Raw genomic sequence first — 22,933 nt, forward strand, 5'->3', positions numbered from 1 at the left:
TTTTGATTTCCTCTTTGATTTCTTCAGTGATATCTTGGTTATTTAGTAGTGTATTGTTTAGCCTCCATGTGTTTGTTTTTTTTACAGTTTTTTTCCTGTAATTGATATCTAGTCTCATAGCATTGTGGTCGGAAAAGATTTCAATTTTCTTAAATATACCAAGGCTTGATTTGTGACCCAAGATATGATCTATCCTGGAGAATGTTCCATGAGCACTTGAGAAGAAAGTGTATTCTGTTGTTTTTGCATGGAATGTCCTTAAATATCAATATGTCCATCTTGTTTAATGTGTCATTTAAAGCTTATGTTTCCTTATTTATTTTCATTTCGGATGATCTGTCCATTGTTGAAAGTGGGGTGTTAAATTCCCCTACTATGATTGTGTTACTGTCAATTTCCCCTTTTTTGGCTTTTAGCATTTGCCTTATGTATTGAGGTGCTCCTATGGTGGGTGCATAAGTATTTAAAATTGTTATATCTTCTTCTTGGATTGATCCCTTGATCATTATGTAGTGTCCTTTTTTGTCTCTTGTAATAGTCTTTATTTTAAAGTATATTTTTTCTTATATGAGAATTGCTACTCCAGCCTTCTTTTGATTTCCGTTTGCATGGAATATCTTTTTCCATCCCCTGACTTTCAGTCTGTATGTGTCCCTAGGTCTGAAGTGGGTCCCTTGTAGACAGCATATATACAGGCCTTGTTTTTGTATACATTCAGTCAGTCTATGTTTTTTGGTTGGGGCATTTAATCCATTTACATTTAATGTAGTTATCGATATGTATGTTCCTATTACCATTTTCTTAATTGTTTTTGGTTTGTTATTGTAGGTCTTTTTCTTCCCTTGTGTTTCCTGCCTAGAGAAGTTCCTTTAGCGTTTGTTGTAAAGCTGGTTTGGTGGTGCTGATTTCTGTTAGCTTTTGCTTGTCTGTAAAGGTTTTAATTTCTCTGTCGAATCTGAATTAGATCCTTGCTGGGTAATCTTGGTTGTAGGTTTTTCCCTTTAATCACTTTTAATATGTCCTGCCACTCCCTTCTGGCCTGCAGAGTTTCTGCTGAAAGATCAGCTGTTAACCTTATGGGGATTCCCTTGTATGTTATTTGTTGCTTTTCCCTTGCTGCTTTTAATATTTTTCTTCGTGTTTATTATTATTTTTTTAATTAATTTATTTTTTTTGTGGTACGCGGGCCTCTCACTGTTGTGGCCTCTCCTGTTGCAGAGCACAGGCTCCAGATGCGCAGGCTCAGTGGCCATGGCTCACGGGCCCAGCCGCTCCGTGGCATGTGGGATCTTCCTGGACCGGGGCACGAACCCATGTTCCCTGCATTGGCAGGCGGACTCTCAACCACTGCACCACCGGGGAAGCCCTTCATGTTTAATTTTTGATAGTTTGATTAATATGTGTCTCGAGGTGTTTATCCTTGGATTTATCCTGTATGGGGCTCTCTGTGCTTCCTGGACTTGATTGACTATTTCCTTTCCCATGTTAGGGAAGTTTTCAACTATAATCACTTGAAATATTTTCTCAGTACCTTTCTTTTTCTCTTCTTCTTCTGGGACCCCTATCATTCAAATGTTGGTGCATTTGATGTTGTCCCAGAGGTCTCTGAGACTGTCCTCAGTTCTTTTCATTCTTTTTTCTTTATTCTGCTCTGCGGTAGTTATTTCCACTATTTTATCTTCCAGGTCACTTATCCATTCTTCTGCCTCAGTTATTCTGCTATTGGTTCCTTCTAGAGAATTTTTAATTTCATTTATTGTATTGTTCATTGTTTGTTTGCTCTTTAGTTCTTCTAGGCCCTTGTTAAGCATTTCTTTTATTTTCTCCATTCTATTTCCATTTTCTATCATTACTCTGAATTCTTTTTCAGATAGACTGCCTATTTCCTCTTCATTTGTTTGGTTTGGTGAGTTTTTACTTTGCTCCTTCATCTGCTGTGTATTTCTCTGTCTTCTCATTTTGCTTAACTTTCTTCGTGGGGTCTCATTTTTGCAGGCTGTAGTTTCTTAGTTCCCATTGTTTTTGGTGTCTGCCCCCAGTGGGTAAGGTTGGTTCAGTGGGTTGTGTAGGCTTCCTGGTAGAGGGGACTGTTGGCTGTGTTCTGGTGGATGAGGCTGGATCTTGTCTTTCTGGTGGACAGGACCGTATCTGGTGGTGTGTTTTGGGGTGTCTGTGAACTTATTATGATTTTAGGCAGCCTCTCTGCTAATGGGTGGGGTTGTGTTCCTGTCTTGCTAGTTGTTTGGCATGGGGTGTCCAGCACTGGAACTTGCTGGTTGTTGAGTGGAGCTGGGTCTTAGCATTGAGACAGAGATCTCTGAGAGAGCTCTCGCCGATTGATATTACGTGGGGCCGGGAGGTCTCTGGTGGTCTAGTGTCCTGAACTCGGCTCTCCCACCTCAGATGCTCAGGCCTGACATCCAGCCAGAGCACAAAGACCCTGTCAGCTACACGGTTCAGAAGAAAAGGGAGGAAAAAAGGAAAGAAAGAAAAAGTTATTAAAATAAAAAATTTTTTTAAAGTAATTAAAAAAAAAGAACAGAGCAACCAAACCAATAAACAAGTCCACAAATGGTAACAAGCACTAAAAACTATACTAAGATAAACATAAAAATCAGAATCTAGTCAGTTCCATGCAGCAAACCCCATGTCTACAGTTGCTCCCAAAGTCCATCTCCTCCATTTGGGATGATTCCTTGTCTATTCAGGTATTCCACAGATGCAGGGTACATCCAGTTGATTGTGGAGATTTAATCCGCTGCTCCTGAGGCTGCTGGGAGAGATTTCCCTTTCTCTTCTTTGTTCGCACAGCTCCCTGGTTCAGCTTCGGATTTGGCCCCTCCTCTGCGTGTAGGTCGCCCTCTGGCGTCTGTTCTTTGCCCAGACAGGAGGGAATTAAAGGAGCAGCTGATTAGCTGGCTCTGGCTCACTCAGGCGGTGGGGAGGGAGGAGTACGGAATGTGGGGCGAGCCTGCAGCAGCAGAGGTCAGCGTGATGTTGCAACAACCTGAGGCGCACCGTGTGTTCTCCCAAGGAAGTTGTCCCTGGATCACGGGACCCTGGCAGTGGCGGGCTGCACAGGCTCCCAGGAGGGGAGGTGTGGATAGTGACCTGTGCTTGCACACAGACTTCTTGGTGGCTGCAGCAGCAGCCTTAGCATTTCATGCCAGTCTCTGGGGTCCACGCTGATAGCTGTGGCTCGCGCCTGTCTCTGAAGCTCATTTAGGCAGTGCTCTGAATCCCCTCTCCTCACACACCTTGAAACAATGGTCTCTTACCTCTTACACAGGCCAAAGTTTTTCCTGGACTCCCTCATATTTTAAGGATCATGCTTTTGATTTCAAGTCTAAGACCTCTTTGTCTAGCCTGAGATCCCAAAGATTTTCTCCTTTTTTTTTTTTCTAAAAGTTTTATGTTTTATATTTAGGTCTGTGATCCATTTGGAGTTACTTTTTGTATAAAATATGAGACTTTGGTCAAGGTTATTATTATTATTTTTTGACCTGTGGATGTTCAGCTGCTCCAGTATCATTTGTTGAAAGGGCTATCCTTCCTCCAATAAATTGCATTTGCCTTCTGTCAAAAACTGTTGGACATTTTGGGTTCCTATTTTGTTCCACTGATGTATGTGTATCCTTCCATAGTCATAATTACAGTAGTTACAGAATAAATCTTGAAATTGTCTAGACTGAGTTCTTTCACTTTATTCTTCTTTTCCAAAATTGTTTTTATCCTAGTTTCTTTATCTTTTGATATAAATTCTAGAATAATCTTGTCTATATGTACAGACACTTGCTGAGATTTGATAAGAATTGCATTAAACCTGTACATTAATTTGGGGAAAATTGACATCTTTACTATGTTGAGTCTTCCAATCTATGAACATGGTATATTTATTTAAATCTTATTTGATTTCTTTCATTAGCATTGTGTAGTTTTCAGCACACAAGGCCTGTGTATGTTTTGTTAAATTTATACCTACATATTATTGTTGGTGGTTTAAGGATCATCTCGTAAGATGTATTGGCCTCAAGCATAGATAAAACTGTGAGCACAGTTGAAAAGACCAGAGATAAGGATGTACATTTTAAGTACTTTCTAAGGAGGCGTAGGTGTGTTCTGGTTTCTGTTACAGTGATCTTCAACACCCACATGTATACATAGTGTCACCAGAGTCTGAAACGTTGGCATTCAAATTATTCAGCTGATTCTCTCCATACCACCGTATGTTGCTAAGTTGTTCCCATGTAGATTTTTCTACAGAGATTTTTCTGCAGGTCAAGGTTATTGAAATATCCAGCCCACATCTCTACTTCTGTCCATCAGTTAATAAATTGGCCTTCTGATTACTCATCTTTCTCTGTCATCTTGGCTAATGATAACCTGCCTGTTGATCCATTTGTGATGACAAAAATTAAATTCCCAATGAAGACTGAGTTCGTGGACGTGATCAGTTACCCAATGTAAATGTCAACCTTCCTGAGGATCCCCAAATGTGCCCCATACCCTTCAATCTATAAAAGTATTAAAACTATAAGTTGAAATTATAAAGTTGTATAAACACACAAAATAGATGATATCAAATGTTTTTCATTGGGCTATTGATAATTGAGTTAGTTCAATATAATATAATCACATTAGGTTGATGTCTTCCTCTTACCTCTTGACTACTTCCTCTTACTTTAATTTTAAAAGTATCTGGGGAAGAGAAGTGATTGTGGTCAGAAATTCCTGGATGTTTATTCTTTATTTGCAAAGAATGTACTGAAATATATGAAAATTGCATGTTCTTTTTAGTGTTTAGGACTGACTAAATTTATAAACCATCATTGAAATGTTTTTCTTCTCAGTTTTCAGAAGAAAATGCAAATAAAATGAAGAAAATATATGGGGAATTCTGTAGCCATCACAAGGAGGCTGTTAGCCTCTTTAAAGAACTCCAGCAGAATAAAAAGTTTCAGAATTTTATTAAGGCAAGTATTTTAAAACTGTTACAAAATGGTAAGCCAGCATGAAGTTCATACTTGTTTTTTAGGTGATCTAACCAAGTTTCACATCTAGGTACTGTTTTTCAGGGAAGAAGGAAGTGATAGGTTTGTGGCAAAGATAGAAAGCCTCTTTTTCTGTGTTAGTAAAATATTTCTCCCAAATCACTTACTTTTGTATTTATATTTGCGAAGCCATGTTCTCCATACTTCTGAGCACTTTTGTAATATCCTGTGAAGCTTTTCATGCCTTGACAAGTTATAAATCAGAAGAACCACAGTAAAAATAAAGAACCTACCCCACCCCCACTGGATTCATTTGAAGCAAGTCTGTGATGCACATCATTTCATATATAACTTGTATCACTGAACAATATATCTTTTAAAAATTACAGTGGTATTATTCCACTTAAATACACAATAATTCTTTAATATCTTCAAACAGCTGGCCAGTAATCAAATTTCCCTCATTAGCTCATAAAATTGGATCAGGATCTGACCAAGGTTTATATATTATTCATGGGGGGTTATGTCTTTTAAATCGCCTTTACATTGAATGCTTCCCATCCCATTTTTTTGGTGTCCTACTTACTTATTGAAGAAATTTGTCCTTTAGAGTTTTATAGATTCTAATTTTTTATCTACCATTTTAAGCATGTTACTGGATTCTCCTCCTCCTTTTTTTTTTAAACATACATGTGTATTGAGAACTTGAAAATAAGGCTTTGAGATATTTAGAAAAAAAGTTGCCCAGATTAGAGGAAACTTAAATGCTATGATGAATAATAACAAATGTAGAGGAAAACCTCTTAGAAAAACAAACAGTTAATTGCAAACTCATGTTCAAAGTGTGACTTTGATTTCTGAGTATTTTTCAAAACTTCTGCTATTCATGAATCTTAGCACTTATAAGTCTTAAAACCTCATTTTTGGAATTAACTCTAAGTACATCAGTGTAACTTGAAACTTCTTAACCTTGGAGAGTTGGATTATTGAAATTAATTTCAAAGTATACAATTTAATGGCAATGTATCAAGTTTTAATTAATGATGCAGCATGTTATGTCTGAATAGAATTATACTGTTGCAGGTTCTTTTTATTATTAAATTCCTACCTAAAAAGAAAATACAGGTAGTGTTTGTGTATATTAAAGTTTAAAAATATATACATATATATATATATTTTCTTTAAGCTCCGAAATAGTAATCTTTTGGCTCGACGCCGAGGAATTCCAGAATGCATCCTGCTGGTCACTCAGCGCATCACAAAATACCCTGTCTTGGTGGAAAGGATATTGCAGTACACAAAGGGTGAGTGATGACTTCTGGGATAAACATTTGCCTCTTTCCTTAGTTTTAAACATAGCTGAGGTGTTGTAAACAGCTATAGATGCTTGTGGGTGCCTGATTCATAAAGATTTTTCATGATGGAAAAACTGTGAAGCCATAGGATTTGGATCCATTTTGAAAAGTTATCTTTCGTAATGTGACTTGGCCAATAGTCTGAATTCCTCCAAGCAGCCCAAAGCAAGTAGACTTCCTCATACTTTGACCCTACCCTTCCCATCTGTATTTCCCCCATATCCAGACCTTAATACCTCTTCTTCTCCATCTTCCTATTACCTTCCCAGCAGTGATTTATTAGATTGAGAATGATTTATGAAGGAGCTATTTTTGACCCTGTCAATTCATCATGTTCAAGACTAACATCTGGATGTCCTTTAAGAACCTGTTAATGCACATGGCTGGCCTATAAGCTCCTTGAGGGGTCTAGATTCAATAGCTAGTGCAGAATAGGTTATCAATAAATAAATATAACGGTGCAATGAATGGACAGATAAAAGTGCCTGTTCCTCAAGCTAGCTTATTGATCATGAGTAAATTATTAGGATGGTAGTGTCTTCTGTTAACAAGGGCTTTGGTTTGGCCTTGTGTGAACTTGCATGGCCGTTGCAGATACTTGGCTCTGCCGCTCATTAGTTGGGCAAGGTAATGAAATGAGCCTCAGTTCTCTCCACTACCAAATGAGAATACTAATCTTTATCTTGTGGAATTGTTGTGAGGATTAAGTGAAATTGTCTCAGAAAGTGCCCAGTACACAGCCTGGTATAAACAAGGTGCTTGATAACTGGGAGCTGTTTTTATTATCTTTATTATGACCAACTGACTTGGAGATCATGAAAGTGGTAATGAGATCTTAAATTCCCACTCTAAAAAGTCAACTTTTAACATCCTTTTTTTGGAAGGGGTCTCAGTGAATAGAAATGCATGATTTGGTCTTTCCATTTTTTTTTTAGTTACATTAAGACCTAAGTTCAGGCAGGAATGGTAGCATCCATTCCTTATGTCCCATTTGTATTGCTTCCTATAATTTTTTTTTTTTTTTTTTTTTGCGGTACACGGGCCTCTCACTGTTGTGGGCTCTCCCGTTGCGGAGCACAGGCTCTGGACGCGCAGGCTCAGTGGCCATGGCTCACGGGCCCAGCCGCTCTGCAGCATGTGGGATCATCCTGGACCGGGGCACGAACCCATGTCCCCTGCATCAGCAGGCAGACTCTCAACCACTGCGCCACCAGGGAAGCCCGCTTCCTGTAATTTAACATAAAATATAAGCACAGTAGAAAGAGAAAAGCCTCATAATTTTGTTCTCAGTTAAAGAATGAAAACAAAATTAAGACTTTTAGTTTATTTTATGGTTATATTCTCTTTCTTAAGTTTAATACAATACTCAAAGACTAACATCTGTCAGACTGTGTTAGACCAGCTAGTGCTCCTCCAAGAATCATCCCATGCCAGATTCCAGGTAGGGTGCATCACAGTGATTGCCTGCTGTGTGTCGGAAATGAGAAGTGGGACTTATGGCTCTGCAGGCGTAGACGTCATAGTGGCTGAACGAACACTGCCTCCTTAGTTAGGTCAGACTTCTCCAACCTCTCTAGTTGCTGGGAACATTGGTTCATGTGACTCTTTATGGCAGTGCTTTTAGAATTTCATTAGGAGTACCCCTCACCTGGGGATCTCATTTACATGCAGACTCCGATTCCGTAGGTCTGGGGAAGAACCCAAGGTAAGCATTTCTAACAAGACCCCCGGGTGGGGCCAACGCTGCTGCACTTTGAGTTGCAAGCGGTTAAAAGACAGTAATTTATTCCTGAAGGTCAGAAGACTCGGAGCCTTTTCTTGGCCTTACTTTAAGTCACTTTGTAATTCAACTTTGATTTTCTCTACGCAACTTTCCTATATTTAAAACATGCTCTTTATAAAGAAGAATCTTTTTTTTTTTTTCATGGTGGGGAGTGCTCCTTAGGTGGGTGGCAGGTATAGTAAAGTAGTGAAGTGAATGAAGTATATTCTTTTCATGGGCAATGAGAAAATCTTCCTTGTTAATGATTGGTGTCACGATCTATTCCTTGGTCTTCTCACAAAGCCCTCGTGTACCTATTGGAGGCATTTAGAGCCTGGAAAGTTTAGACCCTTTGGAGGACTTGTTCTTATTCCATTTCACTGCTATTTCTGTGTGTTTATTTCTGCTGCTCTAGGCTCTTAGAGAATCTTTTATTTTCTCTGTTGTTTTTCTTTCTCCTCTCCTAGCATTTTCTGACCTCCTGAAACTTTCCCTTTCAGTTCCATTCACCTCAGTAAACATCAATTAGTTTTTTTAAAAATCAGATATAGAAAATAGCTAAATTTGGTTTCATCTAGAGCTCCAGGAGGCTGTTGCAGAAACTTCTCCAGAAGTTTTTCTTAAGATAATCTAGAGATAAGAGATTTGGCCAGTATTTCAGAGTAACAGCTGGATTCGATGATCGTCTACTCTGTTGGTGTGAGTGTGGCTGAGTTACCCACTCTGCACAGTGCCTTGGTCCCATTTTTTTAGGTTGAAAAAATGTTTTAATATATATTATTAATATCTTTATGTTAATGCAGTTGTAAGTTATAATTTTAAATGTTATTTTTTTAGGGAGAGAGGGATCTAGGAAAGCAAATGAGTACGTGGTCTATTCAAGTCACCCTGCAGCTCCCTTCTGGGAAAGGACTCCAGCTTGGGCTTGTAGCTCAGTTAAGTTCTAAGAAGCTAGGCGTGGGGTTTGCTTAATTACCTGTGTCTGGGAAGGTGGAAGGAAGGCCTAACTTGGGATGTGACACATTCACTGCTCTAGGAAGGAAGGTCAGACCAGTCTCTAGAATTCAGACATCATATTGTCACAGTGTTTCTGCTGAAGCATCTGATAAGTAAATCTTCTTAAGGACACATTTTAACCATCCTTTTGGGGAGGAGGGGTGCTGAGTGATGATAGAATATTTGAAGTTAATCCAATATTTTTGCTCTGGGATTTTTGCTATTTGGATGATGTATTTAACTTTACTTAAAACTAAAGAAAAAATGTCTTCCTTATTAGTGCTCTGGCTTATTTCATGGTGTCTGTTCTTTCTTTTTCCCATGCAGAGAACACTGAAGAACAGAAGGACTTATGCAAAGCTCTTTGCTTAATTAAAGACATGATTGCAGCTGTGGATTTAAAAGTCAGCGAATATGAGAAGAAACAAAAATGGCTTGAGATCCTAAATAAGATTGAAAACAAAACATATACCAAGCTTAAAAATGGCCACGTGTTTAGGAAACAGGCACTGATGAGTAAAGAAAGGACCCTGTTATACGATGGCCTTGTTTATTGGAAAACCGCTACGGGTCGTTTCAAAGGTACCGTGGCTCTAACAGACCAATTTCTCCCTCTTGTTCACGCACATTATTCAGTTAACAGAGGACAGATTTTCCAAAGAAAACTGGTTCAGCGATGCAGGCCCACACACAAACCCTAGGTCAGTGGAAAGATCCCTGTAGGATCAAGATGAAAACTTCCGTAGGCACAGGTGGCCCATGCTACAAACCTTAGGGGGAAGTTTGCTGCCTCAAGCAAAAGGCTTCCTAGGTATTGCATGGGTTTTCCAGTTCGCATCAAAGGACCTGAGAATTCTGCTAATTGTTGGCATGGAAATATTATCCTGGAAAATGTGCCTACACGCTCAGAATCTGTTGTGTGCCAAGCCAGCCAGGAGCTCAGACCATTGAGGGGAAAAATGAGCTCTAAGCATCATCTTTGGGACTGAATGATATAATGCATAAATATACATAGTAATGCATAAATATACACGTGGACATTGGTGTGCTGTTTGCTATCAGGCATTAACCTGCCTGTTCATCTGGTTAGAGTCTAAAATAGTTTATTCTGATCCTTAAGAAATGATTCTGTGGCTAGCACCTTGTCCGAGGCTTTGTCAACACTGGCCACTGGATTTAAAACCCTAGAATGGCCTCTGGAGTTTAAAAATTTTACTGATGCTCAAGTCTCCTCCCAGAGGTTCTGATTTTATTGGTCTGGGGGTGAAGCCCAGGCATAGGGATGCTCAAAGCACCCAGGTGAGTCTGCAGTCAGGGTTAAGCACCACTGGCCCAACCTTCTTGTTTCTGATATGTCTTAGTATCTTCCTTAGGTAAGCAATGAGGGGAAGAGGTGGTTAAATTCCAGGTACTCCAAGGTTGCTACCCACTGAAGGATTATCAGGTTTTGGTAGTGCTTGCAACAAATGACCAAAGGACCTATTGATCAGCAACTTGCAGTGTTGCAACTAAACATGAACCATACTTAGAATATTAACCACAACTAAAATATTAACCGCAGTCTGTAGATCCTATCGCTCCAAGTCATTTGCTCTTTATCTGTTTTGTGGAATGAACAGCTGGGTAACTTTGTGTTAGAATGTTAGTGGTGTAGTGAAGGTGGGTTCTTGTGAACAGTATGTAAAGGAGGTGTAGGACCTCACACTTCCCTCAGATCCAGATGGAACAAAATAGCAGATTAGTATATATAGTAATTCAAGGCAGAAGCTGCCCATAAACATTTTTAATGAAGCACTTTTTTGCCGTAAAGGTAAGGGCTTGCTCCATTCTATTAGAACCTTGTTTTTTATTGAATACTTTTCTTCCATTTGGAAGGCTACAACGTTAAATTTTGCTGGAGATTTAGCTGTACCAACCGTGACACACGCAGCGTGCACGTAAACACAGCTTACTTACTGAGTTATCTATAAAACATATCTTTAGCTATCATAATACAGGCATTTTAATAAAGGTTTTATAGTTAGACTAAAAGTATTTATTTTTAGTATGTTTATTTAAATTATTTAAACATGAAATTAGAATTTTAATAAAGGCATTTGAATTGTGGTTTGCTTCATTAATACTAGTAATATTTTTCCTTTGAAGATATCCTAGCTCTGCTTCTAACTGATGTGCTGCTCTTTTTACAAGAGAAAGACCAGAAGTACATCTTTGCAGCTGTTGTAAGTATATGGCCATGTGATGAATGTTTTCATTGGTTTAATCCCACATCTCCTTGAAAACTGCCTGAAATTCCTCGTGAAATTAAATGGTCATTGGCAAGATCATGCTGTGGTATAGTCTCATTATTAGCGATTACAGTGTTCAGTAGCAAGGATCCAATTAGGTTTACCAAGCATGATGATATGCATTGATTTATCACAACTAGGACTGGTAGTCCGCTGATGCAGCGATTTAACCAGTTGTGAAAATATTGAAGTACTTTGATACTGGTTGGTGGATAGGCACTGCCCTAAACCCCACAAGGGGACCCTCTGCTGTCTGGCTATCTTGGTCTTTCCTCCAGAAACCCCCTCCCCCTGCAGTCCTGACTTCCCAGCACCTCAAATGTTAATGCTGGACAGTGCCTGCTGTACCAGTTGCCAACTCCATTCATAACTGTTATGATGCTCCTTCTGCCAGACACGAGAACACCATCCTGGTATCTAAAGTGTAAAGACGATTCTTTCTTAATTCTCCCATAATGACTACTAATACTAAGGTTGTTCATGTAACACTTACCTTTGTAGTGTGTTATCGTTATCTCATTGCCAGCACAGAGTGAGACTCAGACTAGCAGTAAAACCAGTACTTTATAGCATTTCTCATATAGCATCTTGTCCACAGCGACTCGCTCAAAGATGGAAGATGTCATGAGTCAACCCCTTGTCAGCATCATGGAGCATCAGGCCCTGTTAATAGGAAAGAATCTAAGATGCAGTACCAATGTGGGCGGTATAATGGTGCTTCTCTACAATGTTAGTGTTTATCATCCATTGACTGATAGGATATTTGGGTACCATTAGCAGATATCCTCAGTTCCAACTGGGTTTGGCAAATTCAGAGCTTAAGGAAGTTTATGTTATGCCGTTCAGAGAAAACAAAGAAGCATGCCTGCTCAGTGATAGATTCTGGGGAGGAAGAGGCTGGAGCAGTGTCTCAGCTGCCTCTCCATCTTGTCAGGTTGGCCCAGTAGGCTTCTTCACCCTGTTCAGCACCTTGCCTCTCATCAACACAGTGATGCCAAGTTGTATAAAGGTCAGAGATTATTTCACAGAGCTACACCAGAGGATAACAAGAGGCCTTAAACTAGTTCCATGGCCCTGATCCATTTGAACTGTATATATTGCATATTTCATGACAACCTACTGATTTGTCCAACAACCTGTCTCTGCTATTATCTTGGTTTCTCTGAAGGAACACAGAGAAAATAAGCAGGAAGGTGGGAACATTTTGTTTGCCCTGTGGGATGGTGAGGGCCATGCTGAAAGAGAAAACAAATTCCCACCACATTTTTATAAACAAAGGTTTCTTCAAAAACTAAGACCAGAAAGAGAAGCAAATCCTGCTTCTTGGGTGGTATAGGCCAGGTGACCTGCTGATGGATCAAAAATTCGACACAGCAAAAAGACAGCTATCGGGCTTCCCTGGTGGCGCAGTGGTTGAGAATCTGCCTGCCGATGCAGGGGACACAGGTTCGAGCCCTGGTCTGGGAAGATCCCACATGCCACGGAGCAACTAGGCCCGTGAGCCACAACTACTGAGCCTGCGCATCTGGAGCCTGTGCTCTGCAACAAGAGAGGCCATGACAGTGAGAGGCCCGCGCACGGTGATGAAGAGTAGCCCCCGCTCACCACAACTAGAGAAAGCCCTCGCACAGAAACGAAGACCCAACACAGCCAAAAATAAATAAATAAATTAATTAATTAAAAAAAAAAAAAAAGACAGCTCTCTTGTTTTCTAGAATAATGTGCACATGGATTCAGATCAAGTTGTGATGCTCAACTTAAAATATGACCTGAAATGTGAATCTGTTCCTCTTACCTGATCTCTTTTTTTTGGGGGGGGGGGCCTTATATACCATTTTTTTTGAATTTTTGAATTTTATTTTATTTATTTTTGTATACAGCAGGTTCTTATTAGTTATCCATTTTATACATATTAGTGTATACATGTCAATCCCAATCTCCCAATTCATCACACCCGCCCCCCCCCCCGCACCGTCAATTCCCCCCTTGGTGTCTATACATTTGTTCTCTACATCTGTGTCTCTATTTCTGCCCTGCAAACAGGTTCATCTTTACCATTTTTCTAGATTCCACACATATGCGTTAATATACGATATTTGTTTTACTCTTTCTGACTTCACTCTGTATGACAGTCTCTAGATCCATCCACATCTCTACAAATGACCCAATTTCATTCCTTTTTATGGCTGAGTAATATTCAGCCATAAATTATAAATAATTTTATATGTGTACCACATCTTCTTTATCCATTCATCTGTCGACGGGCATTTAGGTTTTTTCCATAACCTGGCTATTGTAAATAGTGCTGTAATGAACATTGGGGTGCATGTGTCTTTTTGAATTATGGTTTTCTCAGAGTATATGCCCAGTAGTGGGATTGCTGGGTCATATGGTAGTTCTATTTTTAGTTTTTTAAGGAACCTCTGTACTGTTCTCCATAGTGGCTGTATCAATTTACATTCCCACCAACAGTGCAAGAGTGTTCCCTTTTCTCCACACCCTCTCCAGCATTTGTTGTTTGTAGATTTTCTGATGATGCCCATTCTAACTGGTGTGAGGTGATACCTCCTTGTAGTTTTGATTTGTATTTCTCTAATAATTAGTGATGTTGAGCAGCTTTTCATGTGCTTCTTGACCATCTTTATGTCTTCTTTGGAGAAATGTCTATTTAGGTCTTCTGCCCATCTTTGGATTGGGTTGTTTGTTTTTTAAATATTGAACTGCATAAGCTGTTCATATATTTTAGAGATTAATCCTTTGTCCATTGATTCATTTGCAAATATTTTCTCCCATTCTGAGGGTTGTCTTTTTGTCTTGTTTGTAGTTCCTTTGCTTTGCAAAAGCATTTAAGTTTCATTAGGTCCCATTTGTTTATTTTTGTTTTTATTTCCATTACTCGAGGGGATGGATCAAAAAAGATCTTGCTGTGATTTAGGTCAAAGAGTGTTCGTCCTATGTTTTCCTCTAAGAGTTTTATAGTATCCGGTCTTACATTTAGGTCTGTAATCCATTTTGAGTTTATTTTTGTGTATGGTTTTAGGGAATGTTTTAATTTCATTCTTTTACATGTAGCTGTCCAGTTTTCCTAGCACCACTTATTGAAGAGACTGTCTTTTCTCCATTGTATATCCTTGCCTCCTTTGTCATAGAATAGTTGACCATAGGTGCGTGGGTTTATCTCTGGGCTTTCTATCCTGTTCCATTGATGTATATTTCTGTTTTTGTGCCAGTACCATATTGTCTTCATTACTGTAGCTTTGTAGTATAGTCTGAAGTCAGGGAGTCTGATTCGCTCCGTTTTTTTCCCTCAAGACTGCTTTGGCTATTTGGGGTCTTTTGTGTCTCCATCCAAATTTTAAGATTTTTTTGTTCTAGTTCTGTAAAAAATGCCATTGGTTATTTGATAGGGATTTATTGAATCTGTAGATTGCTTTGGGTAGTATAGCCATTTTTAAAATATTGATTCTTCCAATCCAAGAACATGGTATATCTCTCCATCTGTTTGTATCACCTTTAATTTCTTTCATCAGTGTCTTGTAGTTTTCTGCATACAGATCTTTTGTCTCCCTAGGTAGGTTTATTCCTACGTATTTTATTCTTTTTGTTGCAGTGGTAATTGGGAGTGTTTCTTTAGTTTCTCTTTCAGATTTTTCATCATTAGTGTATAGGAATGCAAGAGATTTCTGTGCATTAATTTTGTATGCTATAACTTTACCAAATTCATTGATTAGCTCTAGTAGTTTTCTGGTGGCATCTCTAGGATTCTCTATGTATAGTATCATGTAATCTGCAAACAGTGACAGTTTTACTTCTTCTTCTCCAATTTGTATTCCTTTTATTTCTTTTTCTTCTCTGATTGCTGTGGCTAGGACTTCCAAAACTGTGTTGAATAATAGTGACGAGGTTGGACATCCTTGTCTTCTTGTTCCTGATCTTAGAGGAAATGCTTTCAGTTTTTCACCATTGAGAATGATGTTTACTGTGGCCTTTATTATGGCCTTTATTATGTTGAGGTAGGTTCCCCTATGCCCACTTTCTGGAGAGTTTTTATCATAAATTGGTGTTGAATTTTGTCAGAAGCTTTTTCTGCATCTATTGAGATGATCATATGGTTTTTATTCTTCAGTTTGTTAATATGGTATATCACATTGATTGATTTGTGTATATTGAAGAATCCTTGCATCCCTGGGATAAATCCCACTTGATCATGGTGGATGATCCTTTTAATGTGTTGCTGGATTCTGTTTGCTAGTATTTTGTTGAGGATTTTTGTATCTCTATTCATGCATGATATTGGTTTGTAATTTTCTTTTTTTGTAGTATCTTTGTCTGGTTTTGGTATCGGGGTGATGGAGGCCTCATAGAATGAGTTTGGGAATGTTCCTTCCTCTGCAATGTTTTGGAAGACTTTGAGAAGGATGGATGTTAGCTCTTCTCTAAATGTTTGATAGAATTCACTTGTGAAGCCATCTGGTCCTGGACTTTTGTTTGTTGGAAGATTTTTAATCACAGTTTCAATTTCATTACTTGTGATTGGTCTGTTCATATTTTCTATTTCTTCCTGATTCAGTCTTGGAAGGTTATACCTTTCTAAGAATTTGTCCATTTCTTCCAGGTTGTCCATTTTATTGGCATAGAGTTACTTGTAGTAGTCTCTTCGGATGCTTTGTATTTCTGTGGTATCTGTTGTAACTTCTCCTTTTTCATTTCTAATTTTATTGATTTGAGTCCTCTCCTCATTTTCTTGATGAGTCTGGCTAATGGTTTATCAATTTTGTTTATCTTGTCAAAGAACCAGCTTTTAGTTTTATTGATCTTTGCTATTGTTTTCTTTGTTTCTATTTCATTTATTTCTGCTCTGATCTTTATGATTTCTTTCCTTCTACTAACTTTGGGTTTTGTTTGTTCTTCTTTCTCTAGTTCCTTTAGGTGTAAGGTTAGATTGTTTATTTGAGATGTTTCTTGTTTCTTGAGGTAGGCTTGTATTGCTATAAACTTCCCTCTTAGAACTGCTTTTGCTGCATCCCATAGATTTTGGATCATCATGTTTTCATTGTCATTTGTCTCTAGGTATTTTTTGATTTCCTCTTTGATTTCTTCAGTGATCCCTTGGTTATTTAGTAACGTATTGTTTAGCCTCCATATGTTTGTGGTTTTTATGGGGTTTTTTCCCTGTAATTGATTTCTAACCTCATAGCATTGTGATGAGAAAAGATGCTTGATACAATTTCAATTTTCTTAAATTTACTGAGGCTTGATTTGTGACCCAAGATGTGATCTATCCTGTAGAATGTTCCGTGTGCACTTGAGAAGAAAATGTAGTTTGCTGTTTTTGCATGGAATGTCCTATAAATATCATTTAAATCTATCTGGTCTGTTGTGTCACTTAGAGCTTGTGTTTCCTTATTAATTTTCTGTTTGGATGATCTGTCCATTGGTGTAAGTGAGGTGTTAAAGTTCCCTACTATTACTGTATACTGTCGATTTCCTCTTTTATAGCTGTTAGCAGTTTACTTATGTATTGAGGTGCTCCTATGTTGGGTGCATATATATTTATAATTGTTATGTCTTCTTCTTGGATTGATCCCTTGATCATTACGTAGTGTCCTTCCTTGTCTCTTGTAACACTCTTTATTTTAAAGTCTATTTTATCTGATATTGAGTATTTGCTGACCCAGCTTTCTTTTAATTTCCATTTGCATGGAATATCTTTTTCCATCCCCTCACTTTCAGTCTGTATGTGTCCCTAGGTCTGAAGTGGGTCTTCAGACCCACTGAAGTGTAGACAGCATATATATGGGTCTTACTTTTGTATCCATTCAGCGAGCCTGTGTCTTTTGGTTTGAGCATTTAATCCATTCACGTTTAAGGTAATTATCGATATGTATGTTCCTGTTACCATTTTCTTAATTGTTATGGGTTTGTTTTTGTAGGTCCTTTTCTTCTCTTGTTTTTCCCACTTAGAGAAGTTCTTTTCGCATTTGTTGTAGAGCTGGTTTGGTGGTGCTGAATTCTCTTAGCTTTTGCTTGTCTGTAAAGCTTTTGATTTCTCTATCGAACCTGAATGAGATCCTTGCCTGGTAGTGTAATCTTGGTTGTAGCTTCTTCCCTTTCATCACTTTAAATATATCATGCCACTGCCTTCTGGCTTGTAGAGTTTCTGCTGAGAAATCAGCTGTTAACCTTATGGGAGTTCCCTTGTATGTTTTTTGTCATTTTTCCCTTGTTGCTTTCAATAATTTTTCTTTGTCTTTAATTTTTGTCAATTTGATTACTATATGTCTCGGCATGTTTCTCCTTGGGTTTATCCTGCCTGGGACTCTCTGCGCTTCCTGGACTTGGGTGGCTATTTCCTTTCACATGTTAGGGAAGTTTTCAACTATAATCTCTTCAAATATTTTCTCAGGTCGTTTCTCTCTCTCTTCTCCTTCTGGGACCCCTGTAATGCAAATGTTGTTGCATTTAATGTTGTCCCAGAGGTCCCTTAGGCTGTCTTCATTTCTTTTTATTCCTTTTTTCTTTATTCTGTTCTGCAACAGTGAATTCTACCATTCTGTCTTCCAGGTCACTTATCCATGCTTCTGCCTCAATTATTCTCCTACTGATTCCTTCTAGTTTATTTTTCATTTGAGTTATTGTATTGTTCATCTCTGTTTGTTCTTTAATCCTTCTAGGTGTTTGTTCTTTAATTCTTCTAGGTCTTTGTTAAACATTTCTTATATCTTCTCGATCTTTGCCTCTATTCTTTTTCTGAGGTACTGTATCATCTTCACTATCATTCTGAATTCTTTTTCTGGAAGGTTGCCTATCTCCACTTCATTTAGTTGTTTTTCTGGGGTTATCTTGTTCCTTCATCTGGTACATAGCCTTCTGCCTTTTCATCTTCTCTACCTTTCTGTGAATGTGGTTTTTGTTCCACAGGCTGCAGGATTGTAGTTCTTCTTGCTTCTGCTGTCTGCCCTCCCCTCTTATCTGATCTCTTGAAGAGTTATTGGTGCCACCCTTAGAGCACATTTGCCATTAAGTGGGACACTAGGAATGCAATCCACCAAATGTCAGGATGGAGGCAGCCACAACTTAGGTCCTCTTGGTATAATGTGTTTGGCTATGGACAGTAGTAAGATGGTTCTGATACTGTTTCCTGACAATGTTAGTCTGCCACATAGCTGTCTTCATAAAGGCCAGTCAAGGCCTTGTCGATGTCAGGGAGCAAAAGAGAAAGCGTCATTCTGAGAGTCAATGCACACTACTGTTCAATCCTATGCTTTTTAGTTGCATCATGTACATTTAGTGGACACAAACCCAGGTATCTTACTTTGTAGTTAACAGCATGAGAGAGTTGATGCATTAGCTAGGAGTATACAAATATCTGGATTTCCTAGTACTCGCCATAGTATTTTCGAAAGGTATCGTCATGCTGATGACCACAGGTGAGATGCTCTGCTCCTTGTGCTGTTTGAAACTTTTCTTTAGTAAATTCTTAACTTGCTACGTGTTGCAGAAGACATGATGAATTTGAAAATGGCCAAGAAGATAAGCAGCTGAAAGTAGCCAGAGGTTGGAATAGCTTCCTTACAAGAGAATTTTGTTGTTTTTTAAAGAGGACTCTGGAAATGGGAGTAGGACCAGCTCTAGAAATGAGTAGGAAAACGTACATGTGTTCACTAAATCCTGGAATACTGAATCTAGGAGGACCTCTTGAATATCAAAGAAGGTAGTTTCAAAATGAATGAACAATAAAAAAAAACAAAGTGAATGTGTAGATGTGCAAGTGCAAGTTCAATATGAAGTGACCTTAAGACCTTGTTATCACAGTGGAATCCTGAATGGAGTGATTCACTAATAGAATCAGCCACTTTATGGAATCACCAGTGGATATGGTGTAACAATGAGACTGAATATAGCAGTTCCTTTTCCTCTTTCCCTTGGGCAGAGGTTGTCAACTCCAGTGTCTACAGGGATTGGGCAGGAAATGTAAATGAGTAAACTGGACCAGACTCTTGCTATCAAGGAGCTGATAGAGAGTGGTAGGGACCACAGTGAACTGGTGAATTCATGCCCCGTCTCAAAGAGGGCAGGGATGGCTCAGCTGTCGCCTGTTGTTTAAAATGAAGCTATGGGCCCAGGATTGCCAATCTTCTGCTTTCTCCCAAAACTCAGAAATCTAGAGTTTTTAAAACAGTGAAATGCTCAGTTTTTAAAGGCTGGCAATTATTTTTTAAAATCTTTTGTCAAAGTGCTGTGGTACAAAGAAAAGCTCTCTGCAGGCTGAGTTAGGCTTTTGCATCACTAGTTTTGTGGGGTTTTTGTTTGTTTTTTTTGCGGTATGTGGGCCTCTCACTGTTGTGGCCTCTCCCGCTGCGGAGCACAGCCTCCGGATGCGCAGGCTCAGCGGCCATGGCTCATGGGCCCAGCCGCTCCACGGCATGTGGGATCTTCCCAGACCAGGGCACGAACCCGTGTCCCCTGCATCAGCAGGCGGACGCTCAACCACTGCGCCACCAGGGAAGCCCTGCATCCCTGTCTCCAAAGTAGACAGGTTACCTCCATTCCTAGAGATTTAATTTGAATTCTTGATCATCTCTAGTGTCCATGTGTGATTAGTTTGAATAATCATGGTCATGTCCCTGATGCCTCCTGGTCTGTGGTGGTTTAATTAATGCTACATTCTACCCACTGACCTATTTTTCATTTTTAAAATATTTGACGCCACCACCTCCTCTCCTGCAACACTAAACAACTAGTTCGAATAGTTATATATACATATGTGTGTGTGTGTGTGTGTGTGTGTATGTGTGTGTGTGTGTATTCAAAGCTACTCTGCCTCTTTATGTATAGAGGCTACTGACCTTGTAAGCTGAGGAAGTTAAAACTGTGCTTTGCAAGAAGGACAGCAGATAAGGTCTTAGATAGTAGATCCATATTCGAATAAGGGATGTTAACAGTGCTCAGGGGCTGTCCCTAATTAGAACGGGCAGTGTTCCAAGAGCTCTGCCACAAAGTGGCTTTTACTTCCATGAGCAGAGGCAGTGAGCAGGACTGGGTAGATCAGTAGTCTGTCCCAGCATGGGTTGCTTTTTTGTATTTGCTACTCTTAAGAATTGGATGAAGATAGAATGAAGAAGTCCTCTGGCCATACCCTCGCAAGCAACTTCAGATGTGGTAAAGCTGGGTGATGCTGGGAAAGCCGACGTGTCAGCACCAAGGAGTCAGCAGAGAGGGATGGAGCAGTGTGTTCTGGATAAAGGCGTCGCTCAGTCCAAGAGTCCAAGAAGCAAAACCACATGCTGCAACCAACTCTGTAAACAGTGGTAGAAGCCACAAACCAAAGAAGATTCTTCATATTTAGCCTCCAAACTGTTCATCCTGCCGGCATTCTTTTGGCCATCATTTTCAACCATAACTACCTACCCAAATTAGTATTATCAGTGTCTTATTCATCTTTGAATCCCTAGTGCTTAGAATGGGGCATTGAAGGATCATAGTAAATGTTGATAGAAAAGGTGATTTAATCATGGCTTCGATGCCAAATTTTAGACTTTGTTCCTATTTCTCTCTGATGGAATTATGCCAAATATAGTTCTACTGACATTTATTGAGTTGCCTACTCTATTCAAAACATTGGGTTAGGCATATGAAGATGGATTAGACCCATTCCTGCCCACCAAGGGCTCACCTGGTTGGTGGGAACAAGAGGCATTTGCAGGTTGCAGTGAGGCTATTGTGCTCAGTACTACAATAGCAGTAGACATTGGTTCTGGGGAATCTGAGGTCTTGCCTCCCCATTCTTTCTTTCTTTCTTTTTTTTAAATTAATTTATTTAATTTATTTATTTTTGGCTGGGTTGGGTCTTCGTTGCTGTGCCCAGGCATTCTCTAGTTGCAGTGAGCGGGGGCTACTCTTCGTTGCGGTGCATGGGCTTCTCATTGTGGTGGCTTCTCTTGTTGCAGAGTATGGTCTCTAGGCGCCCGGGCTTCAGGAGTTGTGCCTCGCAGGCTCAGGAGTTGCGGCGGACGGGCTTAGTTGCTCTGCAGCATGTGGGATCTTCCCAGACCAGGACTCAAAACCTGTGTCCCCTGCATTGGCAGGTGGATTCCTAACCACTGCGCCACCAGGGAAGCCCTTGCCTCCCCAGTGTTACCTTTCATATTTACAGTTTACTCTTTGGTACTTGGGGTTCTGTACCCATCAGCTTATTGAAACAGTGTTACTGTTAACTGCCAAATCCAGTGGACTCTGTAGGTCTTCCAACCCTCGTAATCTCTTTGTAATATTTGATACACTGTTTCCTATACCATGCCCTTCTAGAAAAATCTCTCCATCCCTGACTACAACAGTTTTGATATTTTTTTCTTACTGCTCTGATTGTTCTGTCTTTTTAAAAGATATCCTTTTAAACCACCAGTTCTTAAGGACAAACATTCTCCTGTGTCTTCTTTTTCCGTCCTCTCTTCAGCATAACCTTTTCATTGGAAATCTTATGAACTTCCACAGCTCTTCTGTGGAAGAGAAAAGGTTGAAGTGAAATAAGATTTGCCTAATACTGTTGCTTTCCTTAGCTGCTGTGTTTTGTGAGACCCTTGCTTTAAATAGGACACTGTTTCATCTGCACCTCATCCTTTTTTCTGCAGGATCAGAAGCCATCAGTTATTTCCCTTCAGAAGCTCATTGCTAGGGAAGTTGCGAATGAGGAGAGAGGAATGTTTCTGATCAGTGCTTCATCTGCTGGTCCTGAGATGTATGAAATTCATACCAACTCCAAGGAGGAACGGAATACCTGGATGAGGCGGATCCAACAGGCAGTAGAAAGGTAACATTTCCTTCTGTCCATTATTGAGGCAATGGACTTGTTCCATTGGGGAAAATATTCCAACTGTGTCTCCCCTGAATGAAAACTTAGCCTCAGCCAGAAGGGTCTGCTCCCCACCCCCTGCCCCGGCCTGCAGTAGCCCCTCATCTGCACCTTTTTCCTCCATGCCTTCCTGCCTGTAACGCCCTGTCTCCCTCTGCCTGTGTGAATCCTGCCCATCTTTGTACCGCTCATGGCTCCCCTCCTTCCTGAAGACGTCTTCAGTTCCACTGGTCTCTTCCTTACCTGAAATTCCTTAATACCTGCTCTCAAAGCATTTATTTGGTGCTTGTCATCTTCAGACTTGCAGCTATTATCTTTTTTATGTATATATGTTTGGTTATTAGATTGGAAGCTCCTTGAGGGCAGGGACCATGTCTGTGTTTCTCTTTGTCCCTAATTCTGAAGAATCATTCAATAAACCTTTTTAGATGGCTGGATCTAAGTGTGCTACATCAATTTACCCCTCATTACTTGTGCAAAGACAGTTTTTATAAACGGGGATGTGAGGGTGATCATTCTTAATGGTAACTTGATGAGTTAGATCTTGAATGATGTTGTGTAAAATTCCTCCTCCTCCACTGCGCCCCACCCAACCTGGCACCCTACCACCATCCCCTCCAGTCTCTCTACCTTCATTAAGAATGGAAGTGCCCAAATGCAGTAGAAAGCAACAATGATGATTTGAGTTG

General features: G+C 39.6%; 1 protein-coding gene across 4 annotated transcripts in view; it reads left to right on the forward strand.

The window, feature by feature from the left end:
- ARHGEF28 (Rho guanine nucleotide exchange factor 28) overlaps positions 1 to 22,933 on the forward strand; it is a gene marked incomplete at its 5' end in the record, with an annotated part of 260,851 nt that overhangs the window by 189,910 nt on the left and 48,008 nt on the right. For all 4 annotated transcript variants that reach the window (XM_082652386.1, XM_082652388.1, XM_082652387.1 and 1 more), the window contains 5 exons: positions 4,851 to 4,973; positions 6,178 to 6,295; positions 9,432 to 9,686; positions 11,250 to 11,326; positions 22,024 to 22,202. In XM_082652386.1, the coding sequence (XP_082508512.1) occupies positions 4,851 to 4,973; positions 6,178 to 6,295; positions 9,432 to 9,686; positions 11,250 to 11,326; positions 22,024 to 22,202 (752 nt within the window). The remainder of the gene's footprint in view (positions 1 to 4,850; positions 4,974 to 6,177; positions 6,296 to 9,431; positions 9,687 to 11,249; positions 11,327 to 22,023; positions 22,203 to 22,933) is intronic.

The sequence above is a fragment of the Grampus griseus genome (genome assembly GCF_964374135.1).
Source record: "Grampus griseus genome assembly, chromosome: 3".
NCBI lineage: Eukaryota > Metazoa > Chordata > Mammalia > Artiodactyla > Delphinidae > Grampus > Grampus griseus.